A 26,222-nucleotide genomic window follows, 5' to 3' on the forward strand; every position below is an offset into this window, starting at 1 on the left:
GAGCTCCTTTAAAATAAATGGCTTCCCCTTCTTTTTGAATTATTAATTTGTAGGTTTGCTGCTGTAGGACAGATGGCAGGAAGGACAAGCGGACATATGGATGAATGGATTGACAGGACAGACAAAAGGACTGATGAATTGAAAGATGGACAGATGGACAAATGGATATATAGATGGATGGACAAACAGAATGAGTAAATGAATGATGATGAATGAACTTTTAGCCGTAAACGAGGAATAACAACTAGCTCTCGGACAATTGCCGTTTTCTCTGCTGAACATCAGAATAAACATCCATGATTTCTGTTTCTATAGAGCTGTTCACACTTATGGACAACTGTAAGAAATAATTACAATAGCTAGCCCTGGATATTAGTTGTTCTGTTCATTTTATTTGGAATAGTAAGATTTTTAAATCACTACTTTTTAATTTTTCTTCACTTTCTGAGGTTGTTGTCACTCATTTTAAAGACCAAGTAAGTACTAGAAATTTATCTTATTCTGTCCTTTCAAATATAAACTACAATCTTGAATTACAAGGAGGTGTCCTTACTTTCCACCATGACCGTATGACCCATTAAACGTCTTTAGAGTCCATGTTGACAGAGTCACATGGACCTTCCACTGAGGCCTGCTCACTACAGCTGGCTGCTGCCCAATTTAAATTCACCTCTGGTCGAGAGGATCACAGAGCGCTGTCTGATGACGCATGAAGTCGTGTTTGGATCTGCAACAATCTGAGAGTACCATGAGCGACTGCGTCGGCCTCAGAGAGGGTACGAGCAGTTCATTAGTTATCTCCCCTCTGCCAATTTTGCCTTCAGGATTGGAAGTAGACAACTTGTGTGCTGGAAAACAGCTACAGCACGCAATAAAGCACGTAGGCAAAGGCAATGTGAACTGTAGCCTGAAAAGCTTTTGTCTTCCACATTATGTGTATGTTTATGTATTCTTGAGTTGTGCAAGCTGAGTACTGGCTCCTGTGCGACTCCGAAAGCAGCAGAAAGGGACTTTTTGTTTGCTCTCATTCAGTATTTTTGTCTTTGTATAATCCTTCCATTTTTGCAATCTCCTACTATTTTATTTAGAAACTTCCCTAAATAAAAAGACAATTATCAAGTACTTCTTTTTAAACTTAACATAAAATTGCAACATACAATACAAAAGTTTAAAACTAAGCTTTATTTCTTTATGTGGTGTGTTTAAAGAGATTTCATGTGGGTATCTGAAGTTGTCAAATTGATTCTTTGTTTAATTATTTTTAGCTGCAACACTCGTTTACTGCCTGAACTTTACTATAATGTTATGACAAAATAATTCATCTCTATACTCTAGATTACTGATGAGTTACAGCCTTATTGTATAAACACACACACACACGCGCGCGCAGGCCGACACACATACACCCAAACAAAGGAGTGCATTTACACACATTGGTACAGTGGTTTTCCTGTATAGAAGGAGCAGAGTAGGATCAGAGGAGTACATGCCCCCGCCTCCTCCGGCTTTCACCTAACATAAGTGGAACCTTGTAAAAACACAAAAACACCACAGTTTCCACTCGCATATAAACTTTAATGCTGCGTCTAATATTTCTTCCCCATGCACCCACATCTGAGTGCATGAAAGTTTGTAAACTGTGACAGAACCTAAAAAATAAAATAAAAAAGTAAATTAAACATCCTATAGTTTCCTCTATTGGACTGATGGAGTACGGCTACAAAGCTGCAACAAAATAATCAAAACCTACAAAGAAATCCTACCTGGTGATGTATTAACAGGAGCTTAATTAAGCTGTACATTTCCCTTTTTTAAATGTAAAACAAACAACTTTTTGTTTTTTGTTGTTTTTTTTAAACAGATGAAAGTGTAGCCGTCTCTCTCCTACAGGCCCATATTTATACATACAGCAGGAATAACTCGCACACTCCCCTCGCTGCAGTGCAGGCAGCATTGCGTCATGGTCTAGAAACGGCTCCTGCTCTGGCGCTCGGCTCTAGGCTTAACGGTGTAACTATGGCATTATGCAGCGTGCTGCATTATATCTGCTCCAACGGGCCTGTCCCAAGCAAAGGAGGCTCGCAAACATGGCCTCTGACGCACTGCATGCAGCCGCTTCTCTCAAAGAGATGATAGCCAACTATCATCTCTTTTTCTGTTAATGTCCGAATAGGTCCAGGAGTCAAACTGTATTATTATACTTGGATCATGTTGGGAATGACTCATTGGATAGTTTTTATCTTGGGTTCAAAGTATATTCAAGAGTTGCTGAGTCTGATATTTAAGATCTATTTTAATTAAACCATGTAGCCTCATAAGTAATTATTATTTAAAACATCATTTAGAAAACTTTAAGAAATGTGTTGCACTTAGCGGCCCTCAATGCACAGAACCTCTATGCAAACTGGACTTATAATGGCCTTCTTCCTACTTCTACATGAGAGGTCCATTTCCTGTACTGCGTCCCCGATGTCAAGCATTGACAAATCAGGGAGCAAACATTGAACGCAGAATGCAAATGGTGATATACTGTATATATAAATGTGTCCGATCTTGTCATATTTAATCTCTCTGACTGAGAAACAGTCATCCTAAAAAAAAAACAAGCTGTATCCTCCAAGAAAAAGATCAAATTTAACTTCATTCTTTGCCAAATGTCAGACAACAAACTTCCAGAGATCCAGCACTGACCAAACATATATTTTCACAAAGAAAAACAGAAGACAGCTGGCAAATCCACGTAGGTTTTGACACCTCTTTCTCCATGCCTAGTCTCTCCTTCTAACCTTTCATTTTGCTGTAATTCCCCAACTCAACAATGCATTTGACTCTTTTTACCTACCAGCCTTTAATTACAGCTCATTCAGCCCACACATAGCCTGTCAATGAATGCTAATAGGAGGGCATGGTGTGTCCATAACTCCTGCCTTCCACATTATAGACGTCATTAAACGCATCGTCGGGGATGGAAACGTCACTTCTGAGCAAATTTTCTCCAGTGACTGTTTCTAAACATGTCCTCATAAACAACATATTGGTATCGGCATGAAACAGTCCGCTAGTTTGAATGTCTCATCCCATTTTTTGCAACCTTTCTATTAGACTGGTTCAAAAGAGACATACCGGAAGTAGTGACAGAGCAGATGAAGGAGGGGGAAAAAAGAAGACTGGCACTTACTTGTCTGACAATAGGTCTGTGACCAGCATCTCCCCCTGAAATGGCCATTGATGGTGGTCTGGGTGCAGAGGGTCTGGCCCTGCGCCGTGCCGGGACACACGTCTCCACACTCCCGCTCGTTCTTATTGGCCACAATGAAGTTGTCCTCCACTGAGTCCAGGATCATGGACCAGTCCAGGGTGGCCAGGTAGCACAGGTCTGGGTTCTTCTCTATCCTCACGGCACCCCGGGTGATATTCATGAGGCTGTGCAGGCCCACCTCTTTCAGCTGCAGCATTTCGTAAATCACCAGGGCATAGTTGAAGAACAGGTTGTTACCACGGATCACCGTCAGGTTTGGGAAGAGGTCGCTGAGGGTCTCCAGGCCGTAGACCCTGAACAGGAGGACGTAGTCGGTGACCACTCGCAGCTTTGGGAAACTGAGGCCCTGGAAGTCGCCGGACTTGGCCCCAAACATGAGCAGGATCTTCAGGTGGCCCTCGATGATGGTACAGTTCTCCAGTGACCGGAGGTTGGTCACGTTGTTCCGGATGTTCTTGCTTTGACAAACTGAACGGAGAGAAAAGCAAAAAAAGTAAGAAGATGCCAACCATGTAACAATTTACTGATGTGAACAATTGATCTAATTTTTATCTGGGAATATAATAATTTATTCAGGGATTCTACCACATTTTTTTATCATAACTCATAAATCACAGACCTTCACTATGAATATATGGACTACAGATCTAAGACAGTTAGGCTTTAAATACAGGATCTGTCAAACAACTGCAACCTAAATTTAAAAGTGCAACAACTGGAGTTTTTTGTCGCCGTTTTGTTCTGATTTGCTTTAAAAGAAGGGACGCCATCTGATTGGCCATCTTCATCTCTCCTAACAAACCAACAGTCTTCTTTCTGCAGAGAGGAAGTGACTGTAATGCCCTCTCTGATATGAATGAAGTAGACATGAATGGGTTAACAAAAATGAAGCCTTGAAGCAAAGTGCTTATCCCAGCTCATTCATAGTCTCTAGTCGCTGTACGCTGGAACACACACACACACAGGAAAATCAAATGCATGAGCCAGACGCTCAAACGCATTACATATGAGGAGAATTAATGAACAGTCTTACAGACAGAATGTGAAAACCAAGGTTACCTATTTTACAAAATACAATACACATTGTTGGGATATGTTAGAGCAATCAAGGAAAAATTTGTTAGTTGGGGAAAATTCCTTGAAAGCTAAAAAAGCTGATAGTTTTCTGCCAAGATTGTGTGGAAGAAAAATGAAAAGTTTGGATGAGATGAGGAAGAAATCTAATATCAAATATTCAGTTTTCCTGTTATTCTTTTTTCTCTTCTTTCAAAACTATCCCATTTCTTCAACAGTTACTTTATGGTCAATATCTAATAATAAACTACAAAGCCATAAATAAAAAATAAAATCTTCTGTCTTCTAAATCGGATGTAGGTCAAATATATTATTGGCATACAGCAAACCTTCACGTTTATTGGCAACCTTGGTAAAAATGGGTGAAATTCTTTAAATAAATCAACCTTTTATTTCACAATTATAATCTGAAAATTCTGAAAGAAATTCTACCTTAAATTTAATTGCACGTAAGCAACATTTGTTTTTGTTTGTACTGACTGAGCTGCCCACCTATTACATTACTGCTTTTCTCCTACTGCAATAAGGGAACATACTCTACGCTACAGTGAACTTAATTACTCGAACAACTTCAAGTTATCATTGCTAGTACTAGAGAAAAATCAGTAAAGTCCAATTCCAGCTACACGTAGTCCAAAACGCTGTGCAGACATGCAACCAATAGGGAGTAGTGATAAGCCTCTCTGACCAGAGAGGATTTCAGCTGAGCTTTTTTTTTGAAACATGCAAGCACAAGATGATTGTCTATACGTCAAGAAACGTTACTTTAAAATATCAGCATTATCTTGTTCACAGATTCGTAAACACTGACCATTTTCTAGTGCCTTTATTGAAGGCAAGGCAACTTTATTTATATAGCACCTTTCAGCCAAAGACAATTCAATGTGCTTATAAAAAAAAAGTTAAAAAACAACAAACAACAAGAAGATAGTAATAATAATTTAAAAAAATCAAGCAGATTAAAAATAGACAAAGTAAACATTAAAAAATGTTAAATATAGTGAATGAGTAGAATTAAAGATTTTAAGAATAGGCAACTTCAAATCAGAAGGATTTTAACCTTGTTTTAATAAACTCAAGGTAGGGGCAGTTTTACAATGAACAGGAAACTTATTCCAGAGCGCTGGAGCATAAAAACTAAAAGCTGCTTCACCATGTTTAGTTCTGACTCTCGGAATCATTAGTAGGTTTGATTCTGATTATCTTAAAGGTCTGAGTGGCATATAGGGTTGAAGAAGATCAGAAATGTAGTATGGGTTTTTATTATGAAATGCTTTGTAAACTAGTAAAGATATTTTAAATTCTATTCTTTGAGCAACAGGCAGCCAGTGCAGGGATCTTAGAACTGGACTGATATGCTGATCTCTTTTTGTCTTAGTTAGGACTCTTGCAGCAGCAATCGGGAGAAGCTGGAGCAGTCTTATTGCTTTTTTTGATAATCCAGTAAAAATGCCATTGCAGTAATCAAGTCTACTAAAACCAAAGGCATGAACAAATTTTTCAGTCTTGTGGGGACATGAGTGATCTGATTTTAGCAATATTTTTTTTGGAGTGATCCATTTATACAGGCAGTTCTTTTAATGTCTTGCACATAATAATACATTTTAACTAGTTTTACAAATGTAAACATACAATTTTACTGGTGAGAAATTTAAAAACCTTTTTTAAATTATCGTTACTTCTTGATTGAAGCGTACCGTGAGCTTAAAATCTTATTGTCTATCGTCAGACCCTTACTACTGAACTAAACTCACTCCCCATCTACAGTGAGAGCAATAATTAGGAAGTTTAAAATAACTGAAGCTGTGAAAAAAGGCTGGACAGAGAACCCAGCTTATTTTGCCACCACAGACAGTGAGAGTGCTAAGAGAGTTTGAAAACTAAAGCTCACAGTTTAAAGGACTGCAGTAAATCGTTTCATGGTGAGATCATGCTACTGCAATAAAATTGAGTTTTCTTTTAAGCGTTTCTACAAATCTTTGCTGTTAACACTTTCGGTTGTTGTTCCTTGGATTTACTATTGTTGAAGCTTTTCTCTCCATACACAATGGCATAATTGCTGTGAAGCTCATTCGTATAAATCAGTCCAACAAAGTCGGTGTGTGACTTTACAGTCGATGAACATCTGAAAGACGCAATTAGCTTCTAGGCTCTCAGTGATGCACATGACAAATATCAAAAATTACTCAAAGAAATTGATAAATGCTAGACTGAGAAAGTGTGCGTGTTTCAGCAGAGCTGTTATTGCCATTGATCAGTTCCAGGTTGAAGTCAGCTTTTCTCGTCCTCATTCTGTAAATGATTTGCCAGACATGCACAACAATCCAGGTACAAAACTCAAACCAGGAAAAGGATCAATGAAAGACTTTAATTACTTCCTGTGGTGGCAAGAAGCCAGTAATCCCAACAATCTTTACTATAACTATGTGTTGGCAAGTAGGGTCAGTCAGCGCTATGCTTAGACAGGAAAAAAAATCAAAACTTCAAAAAGGTTGGAAGAGAGTTTACTACATTTTAACAACACTGCCTGATAACACAACTAGGGCTACATCTGTTAGTGGTAAGAAAGGTTTAAATGTATGTACCTGAAATACAAAATACTGCTACTGTAATAAATTTCAAACACTGAATGAAATACAACCTATTGTGCAGCCCTAAATAACATTTAATCAGAGGCAACATTTTTAAGTACCCGGCTGGCAACAGCTCGACAAACTTGAATAAATTTCAAAGATCGTAAGTTTTAACATTCGATGCAGAAGATGCACAAAACAATCAGTAATTAGAATCAGTTTTCCTATGATTGGCTAGAATTAATTATCAGAAAGATTGTTTTCCCCATTCATTAAACAGATCAACGCTTATAACTCCTACTTCTGTTGGTCTGTCAACGATAATTAGATCTCTAAAATCTATTATTAGACCAGCCACAATCTGGGCTGGATTATAAAATTGTGTTTTAAATATATACTTTTAGATGAAGATAAACTTTGATACAAGAAATGATGCGTCAGAGCTTTGTTTGGAGTGATTATAAAACCCAGGTTACCAATCCGAGGTGCAATTGTTTAGGGGCCAAAAAGTTACTAAAAAAAACTAAACTGAATGCAAGAATCAGGGATAAAATATGTGCTTTAATTATAAATAACAGAAGTTTACTGCATTTTTAGATATTCTGAATTTTTTGTCAATGAAATCTGTAAACTGAAACATTTTTCAACATACATTTTTTTTGACTTATCCTACTCTGGAAAAGGATCTAAGAAGAATTTTTGAGACTGTGTGTGAATCCTGCAGGTCAGACCTCAAAGGAAATCAGTATCTGCCAGAAAAAGCCTGATAAGTGAATCTCAATCAAATCATTTATAAGTGCTGGTATGAACTATCCTGAGCATCATTGTCATTTCTTTCAGTCGCTATCAATTTGACAAAGTTGAAAAGCACACAACAGGGTTAAGTTCAATAGATTTATTTAAATCCTCCCTCAGCAGCTAGGAGGGAAAAGCCAAATCATCCATTTCTCCTGATAAGCATCTCATAACATCTGAATCAGCAACAGGGGTTTGCCTCGGACACGCCTTCGTCTTCCTTTATTGGATACTAACCGTATCAGGAACCAAAACACAAAAACACACTTCCTCTGCGTGGCAGCTGCCGTTATTACCGGTGATAACAGCAACCTTACACCTTTTTCTACCCCGCCTGCCTTATCTGCTGGACACATCAAACAGGGCTGCAGGCCCCCTACTCACTGTCAGCCACCGGCGCTAACTGGATGCCTATTGTGAAACACGACAACAAAACAAAAAAGGGGTTATGCAACAGCCAGTGGGGCCACGGTGCAAGAGGGGCCCCCTCAAGACGCACCAAGCAGACACAAACATAACCTTTTACAGATCAGACAGGTTGGCGTTACTGAGGGGAAGCAGACTGAGCTCAGTGAAAATGTAAAATGGAGTCTTGTTCTTGACTGACAGGAGCATAAAAAAAAGGGGGGTTGGTCATCACAGGGTAGATGTGAAAGAGCTGAGATAAGAGGGAGGGGGCAGGAGCCCCCTTGTCTTTAAAATAATGAGCAATCTCCTCCCTCTCTGCTCTCTAGTCTGGCAGCTAAAACACAGGACAAATGGCAGAAGACGAGGGGAAAACGTGGGTCAAGGAGGGAAAGGGGTCACAAGGGGGAAGTAAAAAAAAAAAAAGAGGAGAAGGAGGAAAAAGTGTAAGTTAAGCCCGGAACGCAGTGACGTAACAAACAGAGCGGTTGGTGATCACATGCATGAATGGAGAGTCGCTATGGACCACAGGGACAAGACATGCAACAGTCTGCAGGGTTGGAGGGAGAGAAAAAACACAGGAAGAACTGCTCTCTGCAATGTGCATCACATGCATATAAATTTAGTTAGAACATAAAAGAAACCTTTGTTATTACGGAGGAAGCATAATAAGAGAAGTGACAAAAGCAGCAAAATACACAGCATAAAAAAAGACAGCCACCTGCTGCTTCAAAATACACTGTAAATATAATCTGTGTTTTAATATAAAATTTCCCCAAAATGAAAAATCACATGCAGTTGTAGAGTGGACAGTGAGTGAAATCCCTGCGGCCCACCCTGTCGCTCCGGACCACCCGGAAGCAGACAGCTCTGTGTTCTCACGGGACGTACAGGATCTCCTAATTACAATAACAACCCAATCAGCCACTAATGAGCCCGGGTGGGTGGCGTGGATAGCTGGGCCCAGGCTGGAACATACTGCACCCCACAGTAGACCTTTTGACAAGTGGGCCATCAGCCTGCCTTCTCTCTCTGTTTGACACTTAATTTGGCACCAGGAATGAGGAAGAGGAGGAGTACAAAGGTGTCAGAAAAAAAAAAACTGAAGAAAAGGGTTCCAAATATGATAACTTCCCAGTGACACGATATGCGCAAGAGTGCAATTCATTTCATCTTTCTACAACGTGCAGGAGCACAGCTCAGGACGCCGCCTGCAACAATGCCTTCAGACATGCCAGCACTTCTACTCTATTCAGCAACATGCAAGATTTTAATCTGCAGGTAAAAAAAAAGCAAACAAAAAAAACAAAACAAGATTGTATGAAGTTCAAATATTTCCTGGCTCACGTTCTGTAGAAAGGCATGGTGATGTGGACACGATCCAAACAGAACATGAAGAAACAAAATGTTCTTACCCTCTGATTTTGCTTCTCCTCTAAAGACTTAAGTTTCTGCTTCACCGCCTTTAAACCATGTGCTAGTGTGATTGCAAAAAAATAAATAATTAGCAGCTATTCAATGTTATTTTTAAAATGACTTGAAGATAGAGATACAGTTATTCAAAGAAATTATAAGCAGATTATATATTTTTGGGGGGGGGGGGTTTGCAATTGTTTTTTAAACAGTCCAGTGGTCTTGATCCCTTGTCAGCCGACAGGAACTAAAACAGGGCTGATTAATTGATTATTGCAATGATCATCAACCTAATTGGTAATTGATTGTCAATTGGAGTATACATAGTTAAAAAAAGGACATTTACTAAATCAACACACTAAGAGCAGTAATTCAACCAAAAGTATTTACATTCTGCATTTAAGATTAAAAAAAAATCTTTGTAAATATTTTCTACCCAGAACTCCTCAAGTGGCATAGTTTTAGTTGAAATTCTATAAAAAACTAAAAATAAATAAATAAAAATTCCTACTACTTCTAAAAGTCACCTTTTGCTAATTACTAATCGGTTCATCTAAAAAACATTCAACAGATTAGCCTTATATTGTACCGATGTTAAGTCAAGCAGAAAAGGCTGAGCTTGATGATGTTAGGCGTTTTAGATGTAGATGAATTCTTTGCTGCGATTAATCGGTTATCGTCAGATTAATAGATTAATCGATAACTAGAATAATGGTTAGTTTCAGCCCTAAACTAATCTAGATTCATACAGAAGAAATGTATTAACTGCTTGTAAATATCATTTCAACATTTGGTCTCAGAGTGACTTCATTTTTTCAGCAAATAAATAAATAAATAAAAACAAATACATAAATCGTACAACAGGTGCAAGTGAGGTCATCTCCACATCAGCTGACATCTCCTCTGTTCTATGAGCCTTCACAGCTGCAGCCTCAGTTATAGTATAGCTACAGTTTCAGACAGATTCTTCTCTTATTTTTAGAGTTGTATTTCCTGCAAAGAATTTAATATGCGTCAACTAATGATAGCTGGCTGGCAGAGATGAAGCGCATTACGGTAGCGGTTTGGGAAGGGGCAGGACAGAGAGGGAGCCCTTTACGGCGCATAGAGCGGCTCGACTCTGCTGCACATTAGTTCAGCGTGAAATCAGACCTGTCCTGCATGAGACCAGGTGCTGGCTAACTATGGACTGTGAGAAGTTTGCTCTCTCCCATTCCCCGATGAGGTGATCTGCTGATTATAGATTTGTCAACAGTTCGGTTGCTGAGAGGGAAGATGTGTGGCTGCGGTGCCAGGTGGAGCGCTGGTGGAAAAATTTATTTGTTAATATGAATGTGGAAAGTCTTGAGACACGAAGCCAGCCTGCCTGTGCGCCCGCTACCAATCTCTGGTTTCTGTAGTGAGAAAAAAAAAAAAAAAAAAAACACAGAGAAACTGCATGAGAGGCATTTTTAGTAACAAGTGCCAGCATGTACCTCCAAAACAAAGAGAGATGAGGACATGAGCCAGAAAGAGACACAGAAAGGGTGTTCTGAATATGAATAAGCTCAAAGCAGAACGGTAGGTGAAAATTATGGAAAAGCTTCAAGAAGTTTTGGTTTCAAAATGTTCCATTATGCTGTTCCTACATTGCCACGTCCTCTCTGTCCTTCAAACAAGGGGTTTTCTCTAGCTCAGAGGTGTCCAAACAGTGGCGCAGGAGGGAAATTGTGACCCTTGAAATGATTTTGCATCAAGAGTGGTCAACATTTGGCCAAAAACATAGCAATCGACCCCCAAAAATTGTAATAAGGCGACCGTCCAAAGCTCTTTTCGTGCTTTGAATCTTTGATGATATAAAGATTTGACAAAAAATTTCTCTTATTATTGAGGAAACAAATTTTGGCATTTTTAATTTAATGGATTTTGTGGCACCCCACTAGTTTAAATTTGCCGGTTTTGGCCCCTAGGGCAAAACGTTTGGACACCACTGCTCTTGCTGTATAAAGCACAAAGTAACACTGCCCCTTCCCTACCTGTTGCTGCACAGTGACCGTCAGCTGACTGAAAGAAGCCTACAACTTTTCCACAGTATTTATAAATAGCATAAAGAGACAATCACCGAGGCGACTGAAGACATCAGATAGCGGTGGAGGGGAGGAGCGTGTGGGCTGGAGCACCTGTTCCTCCATTGCCTCAGTCTCCCATTGAGGAGCATGGCAAACCAAGATGACCCAGCCTATTTTTATACAACACCGGGTCCAGTTACAGCTGTGGCAAAGGGCCAGCTGGTGGCAGATTGGAGCAGCTAGGAGCAAACCCCGCCTGGGCCGTCAGGCGGCTCGCTGAGCAAGAAGAGGAACTCAAATCAGATCGCTCTGGTGACTTTGGCTCGCCTCCCTCTTCCTACCTTCTGGCACCGCAATGGAGGGACAGGAGAGGGGCAGACGGTAAGGAGAGGGGAGACACAAGTACAGACAAGAGGGCGATGAGGAGAAAAAGAGGCAGGGGGAAGAGGAAAGGCCTTGTGTCACTGCTGCTTATTTATAAAAACAATGACTCACCATATTCTAGCTTCAACAAGCCGAGCTCGACTTTGGACTCAAGGCCTTAAGGTGGCGGTGAGGGGGTACAAGAGGAGGATCAACAGGTGTGTAAGGAAATGAGAAACAAGACATTAAAGAAAACAACAACAGTGTTTTAGGGTAAAAGTGCTGAATGTTGCGCTGCGGACCGCTGGGTGGGTTTCAAAGTGTGGCTAGAGATGGAGAGTGAGGCACAAACTATGAGTCCATGATATACCAACACTGTGGCAAACACGGCTATGGAGGATAGCCTCCATAGCCTCCATATGGAGGATCTCTGGGTTAAAGATTTCATTTCAAATCCTAAATTTACGTATTTACGTAAATTTTAATTTTCTTTACTTCCAAGAATAAAGAAGATAGTTAAATACTAAAATGTTATTTAATTATAGAATATTCCTTGAAAACTTTACATTATTTCTTCTTATTTTGGGCCAACTGACTTTCACCTTCAACGTCATTAAAAAAAAAAAAACAATTCAACAGCTTAATGGCTAACACTGCATGTGCTGCTAGCATGAAATCAGACAGTAATGTAATAAGGAAAAAGTAAAGATTAATCTTTACTTTTTTAAACACTAGAGCAATTTCTCAGAGCAATCAACAACAGGAAAACCTAATTCCATTGATATGAGCATGGTACTTGTAGGTAAATAAAACATCCCTCTTTGTTTCTAATCTAGCAACACAAATTAAATCATGTGACAAAGTTTGGTTGAGAAAGTTGAGAAATTACATTTTTGATAAACGAATCCAGAATCAACAGATCTTAATGACTTATTTTACGTTTTACTCAGCAAATTGCAGCATTGCCTCACTGTAGTTTCAACATATCCTGATTTTCTGCACTACTCAGCTTCTTCAAAAACTGATGCAAAAATGTGGCTTTTGAAAAAGACACATCTAAGCAAAAGCTGCAAAGATATTTACTGAATTACATTTTATTACCATGTTTGAGTTATCTCCCCTCATTGGTTTAAATTCTGTTTTAATGAGCTATTAAAGTCAAAAGGACTGCAGCAAAATATCTTAAAGAGCAGCTGGAAAAACATCAGTCCCATCAAGTAGAAAGAAGAATCTGAAAAATTCAAGCCACGCCTAACACAACAGCTAAACCAGGTGGTGCTAAGGACAAGGCTGGGGGGTGATGGGGCAAAGGGGGTGGTGGCTGGGAAACAGCAGCAGGTAATCAACAGCAGGCCAGGCGGCTCAGAGGATAAACAGCACAGCAGACACAACCACAGACACAGAGTGAGTAATCCCAAAGACATGTGATGTTACTTTTCATCTTTCCACGTTAGTGAGTGGAGCACAGTGTGGTGAGTAGAGGCCTGAGAGCGAGAAGGCTGGGACTCCATTACCCCACTTGACTCGCCGCCACACAGCAGCAGCTGCAGGGACCGGCTCCAACCAACGCTCTGACCCACAAACCAGCGCTACGCACGAGTCTGGATGAGCTGCGTCTGCTCTGCTAAACCCGCTTCTTCCTGTCCATCCATACACGTTCCCTTCTTCCTTCTTCTTTGCCAAGCTGTACTCTAAGAGAGTAAGTCGATATCCTTAACTTTTTTTCCACAATGTAGTTTTTTTGGTAAGGAAGATTACCCCATGCATCACTAATCTTATAGATTTTACCAAATATGGCTGCCAAATGAACCCAAAACTAACAGACACAGAGAAAATCGGAAATTATTTTGTTCAAGTTGACATTTTTCCATGTACGTTCTGCATGAAGAACTCCGTGTGTGTAAGTGGAAAAGATTAAAACTATTAAGAGATGTCTGGGGATGGAAAATCGAGGAGGAAAGAGGAAGGAGGATGGTCGGGGGCGTGGGGGCTCAGGTAGAATTTCACAGGAGAAAGTAAAGAAGCACGGGAGCAAACAGCATGACGGAAGTCGAGGGGATGGAGAGCCGAGGGTCAGGTCAGTTTAATGGCCCGTTTGTCTGCACCGTGAGACCACCAGCTCTCACTGGCTGCTGTAGGAAAACCACACACACACACCAGTGCTGCCTCTCTCCTTCTTTCTTTCCACATCTCTCCCTTCCTTTACCTTTTCCACTGCCCAGGCCTGTTCCAACTTCAACATCTTATTCTCCAACCCACAGGCAGACCAAGAAATCCACATCTTTCATGTTCACTTCTTCCATATCAACAACAAGCGGAAATGGCACTATGATCAATGAACCCCAATCAATCAATGAATCATGGACAAACATGTTTAAAATAAAATGAAATACCGTATAACATATTGACAAGTCTGGATGGATGATGTTACATGCAAACGTTGACCGGCCAATAAAATTCCTCAGTGTTACGTCTGACAGTCAGGTCCCTGGAGTGGGAGGTCTGTGGCCACAGTGGTATTGTAAAATGACTTTCATTTATTATGCTGCCATTTAACAGCAAGGCATAATTCAATATGGGATCCATTTAACTACAATATAATTAGGGAACACTTGATGTGGGCTCATAAACGGCTGCAGAAGCGTCAAGTCCATGTCCTTTCTCACAATGACTCACCATCATGCCCCTTTACTCTAATTTGTACCCATTTGTCTGGTTTTCTTTTTTTTCAGTCAACAAATGTACCACCTAATTGTTCATTAGACACATTAGAGACAGATTACATTTGTTCTTTCACTCATAAAATTATAGAGAGCCCTTCAGGTGTCCTGACAATGGATCTCAAGGGTCCACGGCCTAAACTAATACTTCATGTAACCACATTTTGATTGACGCTTTTGGTTCCACACCCAACCTCAGTTACAATATGGTGTATCTGATCAACCTTTAGCTGAAGCAACAGTTTGTAAAAAGGTTGAAAGGGATCAAAAAGATATCATGTTCAGATGTATCAGTCAGGAGCAGGGTGCAGAATCCCAACAGCCTTATACAGAGACCAAACCACAGCAAGGTGGTATCAATTGGAGGAAATATGGAGCTGTACTGACGACAAAACAAGACTCAGGATGGTGCACAAAGGCTCCAACAAGTTGTGGTTGTGAAAAAAAAACATCTCCATTACTCTTCATTTGTCTGGACTAAAGAGTGCCATTACAAGACAAAAGCATTTTCTTCTCAACTACACATCCCAGCATGGCTGAAATCTACCAAAGCTGAATTCTGTATGTTTGTGAAATCGCACCGATTAATATTAAATAAACATGAGTTAGGAAAACATACAAGTGTGCAGCAAAAGATCCCATCACCAGTGAAATAAATTAAGTTCAACCCTTTCATGCTGTTTATTTAAAATATTGTTCAGCGTCGTTTTAATCTTTGACACACTTCACGTGATCACCACGCTACTGAGCTCTTAAAATTTTTCAAATCTTCCGGTCCGAATTATTTTTCCATGCCAGCACTGGGACTTTGACCTCTGCTAATCATTTTCAAAACTGGAACATATAGCAGCTGTTTAACAAGACATCGACTTCCGCTGAACACTTTCATAAAGCATTATCAGTTTTACAGCCACAAAATCAGGGCCAGTAGCCATGTTGTTTCTACCATCCTGACGTAACGCAGCATTGAACGGAAGCTCCTTATAAAGCACATAATGTTAAAAAACTTCAATGATTTTATTGATTGAACCAGCAAATGCACTTGAGTATATGCAGGCAAACTATCCTGGCTTTCATGGTGCAGATATAAAAGAAATAATAGTCCTTACTGGAAAAATATGTGCACAGACTTGAATGTTAAATGGTAACAATCGATCATCCAAACACCTCTGACTAGCTTTTCTGTCTTTAGAGGAAAAGCATTCACACATCATGATGTTTCTACTTTCATGTTTCACCATGGTAATAAAATGCTCATGGAGCAGTAATGTTTGGCCCTTGTGATGATTTTGGGTGGCCCCTGACTGAAGTTCAAGACCGGTTTATATTTGACTCTCCAGAAAAGCTGAAAAAGACACTTTTTGTAATTTCTATAGGATGAGATTTTCAAATTTATTGTATTGCTTCTTCAACTGAAAATATCTGTTACAAAACAGTATTTTTATTTTACAAAACATGTTTTTATGATTTCATTTTTATACCGTAAATTAGGCCACCTTTCTTTTGTCTGAGACCCTTTTCCTGACCCAAAAATCTTCTGTTTTCTACTTTGTTACAGTAAAATGTTGATTCTTTTTTTTTATTTCTAAGCAGATAAAAAGACAGCATTCACAACAAAATTGTGTTGCTTCCCTAATTGATGGGGAAAAGAAGTATGATTCCCAAATAGCATCAACTTGGTGATTTTGGGCCACAGTGCACAAAGTTTAGACACCAATGAGTTTTGATTTAAAAGAGGAAGCAAGCTGCTTGGCTGGAGGTGAGAAGCCATGCAGTTTTAAGAAGGACAGAGATTCACTGATTGTATCAAAACAGCTGACAGTATAAACAGCAACTCAGAGCTCTGCTAGTGCAGTTAGGTTCATATTGAAATCTGAATCTAATCAACAGCAAACAGACTGCAGACTGGGTGAAACAACTAAATTGTAAAGGTCCAACATGAATCTAGGTTGTAAAGTAAAATTTTCTAATGAGGCAAAAAGAAGAAATTTAAAGATCTGTTCACAGTAAATGCCAATCTTGGCAGTAGAAACAAGGAGTCGTCAAACAGGGGATGTTAGTCTACTGTCAGCACAGCTCCTGTCACCATAGTAATCCGTCTCAGGCTGGTCTATCAGGACAAAAACAGAGAGCCCTGTCAAACATAATCAGAGAAGGCCATGTGACCAGGGACTGTTGTTCAGGACGTGCAGGTGGAAATGTTCAGCATCACTTAGACTCTAATAAGACAGGATGAAACAAAAACAAGCAAAAGAGAAAGAAAAAAAGAGAGAGAGAAAGAGAGAGAGAGAGAGAGGGGAGGGGAAACGTTTAACGAAGGAGGTTTTCCCACACCATAAAGGCCAGATTAGCAGGTGTGCACCTCTGTGTGTGCTTGTATGTGTGGGGAGGACGAGTCTGCGTCTGCAGGCTGTGCGCATCTGCTGTGTGAAAGGAAAACATCGCAGCGGATGACAGTGAACTCGTTTACCCTTGAACGCAACGGCAGACGGAGGGAGGGAGAAGGATACACAAAGAGTTGGAGCTCCAGCATAGAAAAACAAGAAAACACTTGTGAGGCGTGGACCCAGGAGGGGTGCAGGGAGTAAGGAAGGTTCTGGAGCAAGCAAAGAAACCTCAGCTAAATATCGCTTCATTAAATAAAGCCGAAAAGAAAATTAGACCTGTGTGACTTACAGGCAAAAGATCTAGATCCAAATTCAGGAGGATGAGGGCGCCTACACTACAGCCTGTTTTGGTGTCTTTTACACATGCAAATTACAGTTGTCAGCAATATTCAGCAAGGAGACCAAAACAAGTCACTGATGTCACCAAAAGGTGATGAATCTTGTGTTTCAAGCACAACAAATCCATAGAATTACCCAAAAACTAGGCCGATATCCCATAATGTCTGAGCTTAAACTCATACAGCTGTGGCTCTACAGCTGTGTCAATGTGAACCATAACAAACAATAAGGCACATCCTAGGAAACACATATAATATTTAGTTAGGAAAATAAATAAATAAATACATGTGGAAATCTAATTCATTACAACTTCAATCGAATTTCAAAGATTAATTCTATTTCAGGGTACATTTAAACTGAGAAGTAATTTCCATGTTTTCTCTAGCAGAACTATTTTATTAAAAAAAATAAATAAAATGTGCTGTTTATTTTAACAGCCTTTGCTCCCCATTAGTTAGCATGTGAAATATACTAACTATTGTTAGTTAGTATAACTAAAAATATATAAAAAATACTAACTACTGTCAGTATTTTTTATGTATTTTTTGTTTCTTTGGAGTATAAGGTATTGAAAATAATAGCGTCAAAACGATTAAAATTATACTACTTCTAGGGTTTAAAATCAAGATTTTTTTAGATGTTTCTGGCTGGAAAAATGGAGCCATGGTGTGGAAATGGTTACCTTCCATCACTCTTATGAATAAAAAATTGTTTTTAAATTACAGTTTGAGTTACAAACTCCATGTCTGATCGTTAAATACCAGCTTTTGAACTTCATGCGACTCTGTAAAAAGAGATCTTTAAGACTATCAAACTAACCAATGTCATACATAACATTATCATAACTTTAATAATCAATGCTCTGTTATATGAGCAACACTGGATTAAATTACGTTTATCTGTTTTGAATCAAAGTAATAGAGACCCTCTAAAAATAACCATTCAGCAGAAATGCGGCTATTAGTGGGAAAGTATTTATTTCTCAACCGGAGGTGGATTTAATGTCGTTTATTAACTGCAAACATTATTTATTTAATTTTTTTTATTGCAGCTGAATCCGTACCTCCTTAGGACCGACGACAAGAATTACGACTCTGTTTGTGTGCAGGTAATTAACTGCAGAGAGCCTCACTGGGCACTGTGTCAAATGGCTACTTCTCAGTCATATGACTGTCCCTAAAATAAATGTAACCCATCGGGTTTAGTCGGACAGCCTCTCAAGCCCACTGTACACCACACATGCACCCGCTGCCCTCTCACACTCCAACACATGATGCAGATACAAAGAAGGCATCTGTCCTTTGCACAGCGCAGCGCGTGAGCTGGTATGTTAAAAATGTGGAAATCTTCTGAATTTGACTCAGCAGGGGAAGCAGTGAGATGAAGATAGTTGGTAATCTTTGCAATGTAAACATTTATTTAGTAAATCCAATATTGTTTGTTTGAAATTAACAAGCGCTGACGTGTTTTAGTGAATAACAGGTTTTCTTTTAAGATGAGATGTACACGTGTGCTTGCATGAATAAGGCCAGGCGCAGTCAGAAAGACGACCCTGAGAGGGAAGGGTTATGGATCAGTTTCCGACAAAGACGAACATGTTGACTTCTCAAAGAGACAGCCTCAAATTCCTGAAGAGTTTTTACAAGCTTTGACCACCAGAGTCTGCACTCAGAGTCTCACAAGGGACAAACATCTTCAATAATTTGGAAAAGATCTACAAAGATCTACTATTTAAGAACCATAAGATCAGGGTTCCTTCGCTTTTTTCATGTAGAAATGGGAAAGATCCTTTACAGACATTTAAGAAAATAAAACCCTGAAGTTCACCATAAATTTAGATACACGTACAAGAATAGAAACAAGGAAGACATGAGGGAGGAAAGAAAGGAAGGATTAAAGGAGACAAGGAAGGTAGGAAAAACAGAAAAGAAATATTTAACAAAAGGAAGGGAGGGCACAACAAATAAAAAAGCAAAGACTCAAAGAGCGTGTCCTCAGCGAGTCGCAACACCAAGACTGATTCGAAGTTGCAGCGACCAATATCGTCTCTCTGTTCCTGTTTTCAATATGAACATCAGCGCAAAAGACTGGAAAACATCCCGCAGTTTATCAGGAAAACCATGAACTCATTAGATTATATCCCACTGTGATTTAGTTAATCTTCCGAGAATACGCAGAATCTGGTAAAAATGATTTTATATAAACTTTTCTGCATTGTTTTTGTAATTGTTTAAAGTTAACATTTTAATTTAAATTTTACAAATCCACTGTCCTGCAACTGAAAATTTTAAATGCTACATTTAGCAGGTGCTAAATGTGTTTTCTTCTGCTCTACAAATCACAAACTAAAAATGTTACACATATAAAAAAGTAAGTCATAGTTTTAGTAGTAGAAATGTATTTTTCTCCTTTAAATCAAAGAAATTTTATCTTATTTCAGATTTTTTTGGCGAATGGTTTTTTCAGGAAGCTGATTTTTTACTAAAGGTTAAGCTGAAGGTACAGACCCATTCCTAGATTGATCTGTTTAAATTTCCAAATAAACATTTGTTTTACTCTATGACTTTTACCGATATTATCAAGAGCAAAGGTGCTCGTGTAAAAACTGCACAAAACTAAACTGATGCCTGGTTTAAATAAGCCAGGCGCAAACTGTTAAATCAGATTGTTGCAGCATGGCGTAACAGCACAGTCTGTGTTTCTTTGTGTCTCCCACTCCCCATCCATCCCCCTCCTCACTCCAGCACATTTCTGTGCAGTGAGCAGAGTTTTAGATAAACAGTCTCACTCCTCTATCGAAGAATGAGAGTCGGAGGAGACGACATCAGAGGAAAGAGAAATAACCATCACTACCAAGCTATTTCAGTCCGTCACAGGACTGTGTTCCAGGCTGGAGAACAACGAAAGCTACATTTCATGCTTTACACCCAAAAACATCACTGTTACCGACCCCTTGTGTTTGGTAGAAGCTGCTTGAGTGTTATTTAAAATTCTTAAATTTCACTTATCATTAAGTGAACAGGAGAAGTTCTAAGATAAGCTTTTGTAGCTCATTTAACTGCAGTTGAATAACCTTCCCAGTCTCACAGTAGAAGATATGATGTGTAATGTTTAACTCAGACTGTAATCCAGCAGCTACAGCTGGTGGAAATGCATTTCTCTGATATGTTGTGTCAAAATGGAGAAGCTTCTGTGTTTAACGTATCAAGCAATATGATAAAGGAGGAGGCATCTATCCCAATATGGAGCTTCATTTATGAAGCCTCAGGATCATCATCAGGTAATACTTTGAGTAAACCATCATCATTTCAATGATAAAGAAAAAATACTGAGATGCATGTCTGCAATGTGGTTTATATTCAAATGGGATAAACCTATCAAAACATAAACATACCTATGAACTTTCTATGAAACTTATAGTCTCTAATTGGCCAATAGTTCATGGGTAAAAGGTTTTAGCAGCTACATTTTCACATTTCTTGTGACTATATTAATTCCGTTTTTATAGTGAAGAAACATAATAAATCTATATATGTAAAAGCAGCATATAGTCCAATTAAAGTGTTTTTAATTGTCAAACCTGATCTTGTTTATGCTATTATTTCAAATATATTCAAAAGGTTGAGTCACTGAAATGGGTAATCATCTGGCTTTTCAGTATTTCACCAAGATTTTTTACCAAATGGGAGTCAATCAAGAGAAGGTCCGCAAATTACAATCTGTGGCTGATTATTTGGTCAGTCTCTACAATCTCTTTTATTCTTCTTATTACCAGAGATGAATATGAATGTTTAAGGCTGTCGCAATAAGAAATTAATCTATTAATTAAATGATAAATTAAAATGAGCTTGATAATTTCCATTCTGATGATCAATAATTTTGAAGGGCAATTTACAGAAAAATCATAATTCATTTCATTTATGGTTTTGATTGGGTGTGTTTTTTATGCTCTACATTTGTGTTTGGTTGTTGGGTTTTATTTTGGATGTATAAAATATATTTCAGCCTTCTTTACTAAACCAAAGTTTATTGGTCTTTGAGAGGGCAAATTTGCATGATTATACCATTATCAACATATTTCTTGAAAATAGTCTCAAAACAATATTATTTTTATCGCAATAATCATTGGAACAATTTATCGTCAAGCAAAATTGGTTATCGAGACAGATCTATAAATATTATTATAGATCTATATATAATTCTAGGTCAATTCATTCACCTGGCTGCAGCTTATGACATATTTTCACTTTGTCCTATAAAAAACACTTCATTTCATTGACAGACTGCAAATATCACATCTTTGTCCTAAGATCTAACTTTTTATCATCAATTAGCTGTCTGAGGATCTGGTTCGTGGCTTTCAGAGAGTTATCACAGTGCACCAATCCTTTTTGAGATGCTCTTATATAAATAAATTTGTTCAGCACAGTACAAGCAGCTCTGCTTCACATCGTGACATCCTTCACCTCAGTTACCATCGTCGTCCTCTTCTAAAACTATTCTCTGTCTGATGAATTGGACCTATGGTGGGTTCCGTGGGGCCTACTTGGGATGCCCACTCTTGAACCTAAATGCCTTATACACATTGTTCTCATGCATGGCCTCCTCATCTGGACACACACAAAACTTGCACTGTGCAGAAATGCACCAGTCAGAAGCTGAGAGATGAGATCCTGCAGAAAGCACACAGAGGCCAGGGTGCAAAGCAACACACACACACACACACACCTACATGGTGGGCCACTTCAAAGGCATTCCACAACATGCACAGCATTGTCGGAAAATGCCAATGTGCATTTCAGTGAAGAGTGCCTGTGAATCCAAACAGGCTACAGACAAACACAAACAGCTCTTACAGTACGGGTCTGTTGATTTGCGCCACATCTCTTGAATGAAAGACGCTGCTCTAGACATTTTATTCCCAGTGTAGGAATAATGGACAAGAATGTGTGGAAAGCATGTACTAATAAATGCATATGCACTCCTGAAAGACCTGAGCTCACAGGCTTTAAAGGAGCAAAAAGAGGGGGGAAGACTTCCGGTTGCACAACTTGTTTTTCAGGAGTTAGACTAATAGACAATTCAGCAGTTGCTTCAGAAAACATTTCACTGATAAGTATGACTTCGATAGCTGTCCACGCTCATCAAGAAGCTGTGACAAGGAGCGTTTCTTATGAGACCTTCTGGAAGTGCAGTCGGCACATCATGACCGCTGCCCTGCATGTGGATTCAGAATGAAATATTTTAGGCATTTTGCTTGTTGTCCCCACCCCCACGTTTGCTGCAAACATCTTGAGACCCAAATATGGGCACTTCCCAGAGTACTCATGAACAGCCAATGAGACATACCCTGAGAGACGCTGAGCAGGAGGGAGAAAGAAAAACAGCAAAAAGGAAAGAGCTGTGTGTCTGAGACAACCCCTTCACTGGCCTCCATTCTGTCTGCAGACATGACCTGTGAATAGTAGTCAGATCACTTCCTCTCAAACCACTGAGAGCCACTCTACTGGAACACAACCAATTCCTGCCACTGCAACACTAAAGACAAGGAGAGGCAACTGGTTCATAATGAGCAGCTTCTTTAAGGTGATTTGTGGCGTTAGATCGTTGCCTGCTCACTGCTCTGCTATGAGATCATGTTCTGAGACACTTTGCAGGCTTGTGCAACACATCATCCAACAACACTAAAAGCAAATTTCCCAAGGAGACATAATGTAGGTCAAAGGTTAAACCCCTGACAAACAATGAAAATGTTTGTTATTAATCTCCAAACACTCAAAAGTTCAGCCTGAACAACTTAACTTTAAATTTACACACAAAACCCAAAGAAGGAAATCACTGACACAAAAGTGAAAAAAAAAAAATCTATTTTCTCATGTTGCAATAACTCATATTTCTGCTTCCTGCGTTAGATCTGAGCAGCTGAAAATTTTCACCCTGTATTTTCTAAAACAAGGTCATTAAGCAATCTGAAATGGGACTATTATCTCACTCAGTCGCTGACGCTTAACAGGGCTGTTAAATTTGCGCTCTGTTAGATCATTTCTGTAAAACCTCGGCTCATTAATAAGAAAACAACAACAAGCAGCAGAGACGTCCTCCAGAGAGGAAGAAGCCTTTACTGCGCTGTGATCTGGAGGTAAAGAGCAGCGAGGGTTAATCCACCACCTATGAAGAGACTTCTTAGTGTCAGTGGATAATTTGTTTACATTCAAGCTGCAGCAAAGCCGCATATGTGTGTGTCTCTATGGAAAGCTCATTTGGCATAAAATGCAAAGGCCCTTTAAATGCAGTTACATTTTTAGTTGATCAAAATGCACATTTCAGCGATCTAGAATAAAAATCCTTTCAGCCACTGATAGAGTATTAGACAGGAATGCTCAAAGGTTGATGATGATATTAACAAAAGCGTGCAATAAAATATCATTTGTTGAGATGAAATCCCCATTTTTAATCACCCTTGACTTTCATCATCGCTCCCATGAGCTTCAGCATCTCGGTCACTAAAAATCTACAAAACGTGCGGAAATCAGGGACAGAAAACACAACCAGCTACATTGTTGTATTACCAGTAGCAATCATTAACTGAATGAAAATATTTCAAAACTAAAATCTGCCAGAGGTATGAACAATTTGGGAAGTTTATACAGATATTAAGCATATTTAGTTTCAATTCAGAGCAAAAAAATAATAGGTCCTATATAAAACAAATATAAAGGAGTGTCATTTTAAGTGTATGGCACAACGTCCTGCCCTATCCAACGATGTCTAGCGTCGCCATGAGAGGCCTAGCTGCTGCTCACGGGGCTACTAATCAATCCTGCTGTTCCCAGTTTGGGCTCGCTGCCGCAGACCACCCTGGTCCAGCAGCAGCGACTAATCCGACCCTGGGGTCGCAGCTACGAGCTCAGGCCCCCGAAAACACACCCGGGGCGGCTGAGGGGGTGTTCGCATAACAATCCTCCAAAGCACAACGGGAGATTATCAATTATTATTACGCAGCCGCAGCAGTTGAAATTAACGAGCTGCAACAATTAAGAGACGTGCGAAGAGTCTGGGCATGCGCGGAACCGTAGGCGAGGGTCTCGTGACAAGAAAAGAAAAACAAAATAATTTATTCAGTGATACTAAAAGGGGTTATGTTAAATTAATCTCTAAATATTAACACCGTTAGGTTTCTCTGAAAAAAAAAACAAAAAAAACAAGCAAGATTTTAAACATTTGTGTGTTTACAAAAAAAATGCACAATAGCAGTAAATTCTATTAGTAATAATAATTATTATTATACTTACTTTCACCGTTTATTAGCCCACACTGGCATATAACACAGGTACAGAGGATAAAAAACACCAATTGTGCTCGCAGTTTCAGCGTCAACCACCTCATTTTGATTGAAGTTGTGCTCTCTCTCTCCCTCTGAAGGTGTTTAGGAAACTCCAATCCTCAGGGGGGGAAATGTTTATATTAGAGCAGATATCAAGTTATTTTTCCTCCTCAGGCAAGTTTGTGATGCGCGCCCTGGTATATATGCGTAAAGAAACAACTAAATTATATGATCTTGGGTTCTGGTGACACATGTGCGAGTGAAAATCATTTTCCATAAGTGAAGGCGACAGTCCCCGTTCATCTGTTTTGATGTTGATGCTCCAATAAATACAGGAAGAAAAAAAAATTTTTTTTTTTAAATTATCCCTTAGTTTGGAGGTGTGCTGTCGTGTGTATCTTCCACTGAGATAACAGAGAGTATTTTCCAGCTGAAGTTAAAAGTCTCCAGGATCACCGCTGCAGCTTCTTCCTTCTCGTCTTCTCCCGTTTTAAGACCAATGGAGGTACATCCCAGGAAACTCCCAGCAGGAAAAACGTGCAGTTTTCTCCCCGTCTCTCTCTCTCTTTCTCTCTCCAACACTACGACCTTCCTCTGAACTCCTTCACCCCCGCTGACCACCGCGCCGCAAACGAATAACACCCATAAAAATAAAAATAAAAATACCAAACTGGGGGAAACGGAGCAGACGAGACGAGCGTCACCTTTTTAAGCAGAAACCTTGAAGACTGAGGTGGAGGGGGGGGAAAAGAAAGAAAAATGTCCTTGTTTAGCCTGGTGTAGTGAGAAAAGTCTCCACCACGCCGCTCCGATGCTTTTTTTTTCCTCTCAACGATGGAGGAGGAGGGGGGGGAAGCTAATGTTAGCTGGCTAATCCAAAACAAACGAGGTTTCGGCGTCGGCGGTAGAGTTGGAGATACTTGTAAAAAGCGCACAAACACACTAAGTGAGTATCCCGTGTCAGGGAGTCCACAAAAAGGGAGGTAAATCCGAGTAAAAAGACTCAAAAATACGAGGGCAAGTGGAAAAACTTGGATTCCCGTTGCGTTTGGAGCTCGCTCTCCCTCAGGTTCCCCGTTTCCGTCTCTCTTTCTGCGAGCCTCTCCACCAGTAAACAAGTCCTGCCAGTCACCTCAGCTGGGCCGCGGTCTGCGGGAAAACACGGAGAGAAAAGTCCGCCTTCTCTTCCTCCGCCTCCTCCAGCACAGCCTGGATCCGGACCGACTGTCTGTCCGCCAGGTGGGCAGGAAACAACACAACAAGAGCGCCCCTGTCACCGGAATAACACCGTCTGCAAACTGGAGCCTAGTTACATGTTAATACAAACGACACACAGTTTTAGGATTGGAAGGTCTATCTTAATGAAATGAAATGTCTCAAAACCATTTTTAGGGAAGAAGTAAATAGAGAAGAAATAATGTTTTTGGTAAATGTGACTTTACTGAACAGTCTCTTCTCTCTTTTGTTCATTTTTATAAACTTTATAAAATAAACAACTTTACCTTTAACTGCTGTGACGCCT

At 39.6% G+C, this 26,222-nt stretch overlaps 1 protein-coding gene across 1 annotated transcript in view; it reads right to left on the reverse strand.

Moving 5' to 3' along the window:
• Positions 1–25,832, reverse strand: part of LOC102227076 (insulin receptor-like) — an 80,401-nt gene extending 54,569 nt beyond the window's left edge. Inside the window, exons 1-2 of the mRNA XM_023340290.1 lie at positions 24,669–25,832; positions 3,179–3,727 (exon numbers count right to left, since the gene is read on the reverse strand). Of these exons, the coding sequence (XP_023196058.1) occupies positions 3,179–3,727; positions 24,669–24,762 (643 nt within the window). The 5' untranslated portion in view covers positions 24,763–25,832. The remainder of the gene's footprint in view (positions 1–3,178; positions 3,728–24,668) is intronic.
• Between the last annotated feature and the right edge of the window lie 390 nt (positions 25,833–26,222).

The sequence above is a fragment of the Xiphophorus maculatus genome, chromosome 9, assembly GCF_002775205.1.
Source record: "Xiphophorus maculatus strain JP 163 A chromosome 9, X_maculatus-5.0-male, whole genome shotgun sequence".
In the NCBI taxonomy this organism is placed as follows: Eukaryota; Metazoa; Chordata; class Actinopteri; order Cyprinodontiformes; family Poeciliidae; genus Xiphophorus; species Xiphophorus maculatus.